General features: G+C 43.5%; 1 protein-coding gene across 1 annotated transcript; it reads right to left on the bottom strand.

The window, feature by feature from the left end:
- Nucleotides 1–3,350: 3,350 nt before the first annotated feature.
- On the bottom strand, nt 3,351–5,238 carry LOC145867083 (E3 ubiquitin/ISG15 ligase TRIM25-like). Its single transcript, XM_082971127.1, has 2 exons — nt 4,518–5,238; nt 3,351–4,085 (listed from the first exon to the last, which is right to left on the bottom strand). Exons 1-2 carry the CDS (start codon nt 5,112–5,114, stop codon nt 3,843–3,845), a joined length of 840 nt encoding a protein of 279 aa, XP_082827253.1. The 5' UTR covers nt 5,115–5,238; the 3' UTR covers nt 3,351–3,842.
- Nucleotides 5,239–5,687: the final 449 nt, after the last annotated feature.

Here is a 5,687-nt window from a genome sequence, read left to right as displayed (position 1 = left end):
AAACAAATAAAAAAGGTTATTTCTTTTTATTCTTTCTTCTGACTGTTTAAATCGGCCACATCTTGAAAAAGAGAACAGGGACATGCGATTTGTTGAGAATCTACACCTTTTTATATATAAAATATATATATATATAGAGTTAACCATGATCAGAACATGTTTAACGTTTGAAGGCTTTGCGCCAACCATCCCTGTACCAACTACAATCAATAACCAGGTGAACAGTGAGCTTCCTCACCAAGTAGCTGTAACCTTGTTAGTAATAAGTTACCTGAGGTAAACCTACAAGGATAGTTAATAATAAGTTACCTGAGGTAAACCTACAAGGTTAGTTAATAATAAGTTACCTGAGGTAAACCTACAAGGATAGTTAATAATCAGTTACCTGAGGTAAACCTACAAGGATAGTTAATAATAAGTTACCTGAGGTAAACCTACAAGGATAGTTAATAATAAGTTACCTGAGGTAAACCTACAAGGATAGTTAATAATAAGTTACCTGAGGTAAACCTACAAGGATAGTTAATAATAAGTTACCTGAGGTAAACCTACAAGGATAGTTAATAAGTTACCTGAGGTAAACCTACAAGGTTAACGCGGGCAGGAAGAGAATTACTTCAAAACCACAGCAAACAGCTGGGACATATAGTAATATTATATATATAATATTATATCACTGGGCTCCTGTGTGCTAACAAACCCTGTGTACCACCCCTCCCCTGTTTAACCTTGAATTTCGTTCAGAAAAACACTTCCACATTTAGCAAAACGAACCAACTCTTTACGGATCTGTTCGGTGATAATAAACGGAGGCAGATTAGACACCACTACTCTTGTCGAAATCAGCACCAACACAACCCCTCACATAAATCATACTGGTAACTAGCCGGGTAACAAGACTCACCTTTTACATTACCACAACCACCGCCTTGTTCATTCTGGATACAGAGTGGATATGTTCCTCTCCCACCTGTTCACCGACCAGGATCAATAATTCCTCCACACCATTCTCCACAACGCACCTGAAGAGACAGCGTTTCTTCTCCACTCGGTTGAGGACATCAAACTACCCTACTCCCCCCTCAACTCTAACCGATAAACAGCGGAAACCGATAAACAAACCCTCCCACCATGACAAAATACATTTGGAAAATAGGCAAAAGAATAGCTGCACTCTTTACGAACGACAAAACCTCACGTTACCAACTTCTTCTTCTTCTATGGTATAATGGCGGTCCTCAAACCAACGTTAAAGGAGCATGGCGCCTCCTACTGTGCTGGAGTGTGTTCAATCACGGTTTACACCATTTCTAAATCCTCCTACCTAACTCAGTACTTCTGAGAAAATAAAAAAGATCCCTACTAACTTCTAATAGACCCTCCCCCATCCCCCAAATCCCTTCCAACCCCCCAAATGTCTCTGATCTCACATTTGTCCTCACCTGTACCCAGTGGAACATTAATATATATTATATCTTGTTTTAAAGTTATTTTAGCTAACTAGTCTACAATTTCATTCCATTCCACACCTGAATGTGCTGGGACCCAGCAGAATCTCACTACTAGACCCATTCTCTCATTTCTCCATAATAACATTAATACCTCCAATAGTAGGTCACTCCTAATAGATTTACCAGATGATAAACTATTCAATACAGACAGAGAATCTGAGGATACTATAACTCTAACAGGCTGTACGTCCTCCACCCACTGGAGGACAACTATTATCACCAACAGTTCAACTGAGTACACTGACAGTTCATCTGTTAGTCTTCTACATATCTGCACATCACATTCAGGAAGGTAAACACCTGCTCCTGTGGGCCCACTATCTGGGCCCTTGGATCCATCTGTGAAAAGAGGTAAAAAAGCATAACAACTTCTACCAATGTAATTGTCAACCAGTTTCCCTTTATCACTGACTTCTGACCCAATCTTTTCCTTTTGTCTACCAAGGTTAGATCAACAACAGGATCTGGGAGTAACCATGGAGGAACATCCCCTATCACCACAGAAAAGGGCCAACCTCCAACTCCCTGAAACTACTCTCATCAGCAAGCTTTCCAACTGTCCAACCAAAACCACTGCCTTGTCTACTAGTATATTCCCAACAGTCATCTAGAACAGTAGCAGTGGGATGCTCAACCTCACAGCCTTTCAACCCAATAAGCTAATGACAATTTATTACGTCGTATATCCAAAGGCATCTCACCTGCCTCAACTGGACTATAATATAAATCCATGATATTATGGGATACAAAATGGGAAAAGGGGAAATTATGATAATACTAAAAAACACCCTTCTAACTAACCCTACACTCATTAAAACCCACTACCCCATTCCACTACTTTGACCCTATCTGCTCCTGCACCAGGCCAACTAACCCTACACTCATTAAAACCCACTACCCCATTCCACTACTTTGACCCTATCTGCTCCTGCACCAGGCCAACTAACCCTACACTCATTAAAACCCACTACCCCATTCCACTACTTTAACCCTATCTGCTCCTGCACCAGGCCAACTAACCCTACACTCATTAAAACCCACTACCCCCATTCCACTACTTTGACCCTATCTGCTCCTGCACCAGGCCAACTAACCCCACACTCATTAAAACCCACTACCCCATTCCACTACTTTGACCCTATCTGCTCCTGCACCAGGCCAACTAACCCTACACTCATTAAAACCCACTACCCCATTCCACTACTTTGACCCTATCTGCTCCTACACCAGGCCAACTAACCCTACACTCATTAAAACCCACTACCCCATTCCACTACTTTGACCCTTTCTGCTCCTGCACCAGGCCAACTAAACCTACACTCATTAAAACCCACTACCCCATTCCACTACTTTGACCCTATCTGCTCCTGCACCAGGCCAACTAACCCTACACTCATTATAAACCCACTACCCCATTCCACTACTTTGACCCTATCTGCTCCTACACCAGGCCAACTAACCCTACACTCATTAAAACCCACTACCCCCATTCCACTACTTTGACCCTATCTGCTCCTACACCAGGCCAACTAACCCTACACCCATTAAAACCCACTACCCCATTCCACTACTTTGACCCTATCTGCTACTGCACCAGGCCAACTAACCCAACACCCATTAAAACCCACTACCCCATTCCACTACTTTGACCCTATCTGCTCCTACACCAGGCCAACTAACCCTACACCCATTAAAACCCACTACCCCATTCCACTACTTTGACCCTATCTGCTCCTGCACCAGGCCAACTAACCCTACACTCATTAAAACCCACTAGCCCATTCCACTACTTTGACCCTATCTGCTCCTGCACCAGGCCAACTAACCCCACACTCATTAAAACCCACTACCCCATTCCACTACTTTGACCCTATCTGCTCCTGCACCAGGCCAACTAACCCTACACTCATTAAAACCCACTACCCCCATTCCACTACTTTGACCCTATCTGCTCCTGCACCAGGCCAACTAACCCTACACTCATTAAAACCCACTACCCCATTCCACTACTTTGACCCTATCTGCTCCTGCACCAGGCCAACGGCCTGGGAGGACAGGACACCACCACTCAACACACCCTGGAACTCTTCTGAAGTCAAATCTAGTATGACCAAATACTTCTCTGCAGCTGCCACCAAAACATATTTTTTTTCTGTGATTTACATTCCATTTCTGCGGTACAGTTGATAACCATTGCTATGAACACTAAGAAGCCAACCTTACTGAAGCATATATCACTGGTTGGCCCATCCCTCTATGCTGTCACAGATCTACTACTCACAGGGATCCTCTCAGGATCCCTCAGCCTTGACCCATCCTCCTCTACTTTCTTCACTGCCTCAGCAGTGACAACCTGTTCCCAACAGTCGGGTCAGTGGGATTGGATAGGGGCCCCTCTACCTCTCTCTCTCTCTCTCTCTCTCTCTGACTGGAGGAGACAGGTGAAATGGTGTGTCTCCTCTGGTCAACAATACTCACCTTGAAAGACTCCACAGCCTGTTGGAGCTCCTTCAGCTCCTTCTCTCTCTCCTGGAATCTCTGCTGGACCTTCTGCTGACTCATCCCCAGCTGCCTCTGTGGAGAATCACTCTTCAATGAGCTATCAAGCTTTATTAGTCCAGTAGATCAATAGTATAGTAATGTGACATAGGGCCCATAGAGAGGAAGATCTAAAAAATGGATGGTCCATTTACTAAATGATATTTATTTGTTGCTATGTGAATGATTATAGTTTTTATGGTAGGACTACATGTATCAACGGGTTGAGACTGAACTTTGGACTCATAAAAGGCCATTCAGAATGATAATAGTGTTTGACATTATAAAATGGTGATACATCTGGAGAATCTGGGTTAACATATCAATATACTCAAGGTTTGTGTTCATATTTGTTCTGCTGAGGATCTATTTCATTTCAATGATCTCATATTCAAACAGCCTTAGTTCCTACTGTATCTTTAATTCTTTGTTTATCAGACAGTCACCAACAAGTTGTTCTGGTCTTACCTGTTTCTCAGTCCTCTCTGCTGCAGCTGACACTGTATCATGGCCTTTATGTTCGTCCATTGTACACATCAGACAGATACACTGCTGATCGGTACGACAGTAAACCTCCAGCAGTTTGTCATGATGAGAGCAGATCTTCTCCTGTAGTTGTGCGGTGGCTTTGACCAGCTTGTGCCTCTTCAAAGCAGGAAATTCGTAGTGAGATTGGAGGTGAGTCTCACAGTAAGAGGCCAGACACGCCAGACAGGACATGAGGGCTTTCTGCTTTCTGGTCCCAGTGCAGAAATCACACGCCACATCTCTAGGTCCAGCATAGCACAGAGCAGGAGGGGGAGCAGCCTGGAGTCCTGTCTTCTTCAGTTTCTCCACCAGCTCAGCCAACATGTTATTTTTACTCAGCGTCGGCCTCGGACTGAAGGTCTGTCTGCACTGAGGACAGCTATAGACCCCTTTCAGAACATCCTGATCCCAGCAGCCCTCAATACAGCTCCTACAGTAACTGTGTCCACAGGGGATGGCGACTGGTTCCTTCAGTAGATCCAGACAGACAGAACAACAGAACTGGTCCTGGTCCAGCAGAACTCCCTGTTGAGCCATTTGGACGGTTGTTCACTCTCACACAGACAGACGACACAGAGACTCAGATCAGTTTCGTTTCCTCAGAAGAGAGTTTGTGAAGGGGGATGGACTTCCTGGTTCTGCCAGAGGGGTGGGGTTAGAGGGAGGGAGGGAGGGGTTAGAGGAATGCAGGAAGAGAGAGAGGAACTGCAAGCAACATCAAGAGGGAGACAAATAGTTTTGTTCCAATGTTAGAGCCCTTAACATGGAACAAATGACATAATGAATCTTAAAATGTGAGTTGTTAGAATATATGAAGGGTAACAGTTTTCTATGAAGTATGTATGTATCATTATTTTAATCACCTTTATAATGCCTTATAAATCAATAAGTCCTGAGGAGGTGTGATATATGGTTATTATACAGAACCACGGCTAAGGGCTGTTCTTAGACAAGACACAACACGGATTGAGAATTATCTAACACTTTCAACAATACAATCACATTTTATTTTATTGGTTTCATACACATATTTATCAGATGTTATTGTGGGTGAAGTGAAATGCTTGTGTTCCTGGTTCCAACAGTGCAGTAATATCTAACAATGCTTGT

This window comes from Salmo salar, unplaced genomic scaffold (assembly GCF_965601325.2).
Source record: "Salmo salar unplaced genomic scaffold, fSalSal1 ptg000177l, whole genome shotgun sequence".
NCBI lineage: Eukaryota > Metazoa > Chordata > Actinopteri > Salmoniformes > Salmonidae > Salmo > Salmo salar.
The sequence above is the reverse complement of the archived record's forward strand: the minus strand, read 5'-3'. Positions and strand labels throughout refer to the sequence as shown.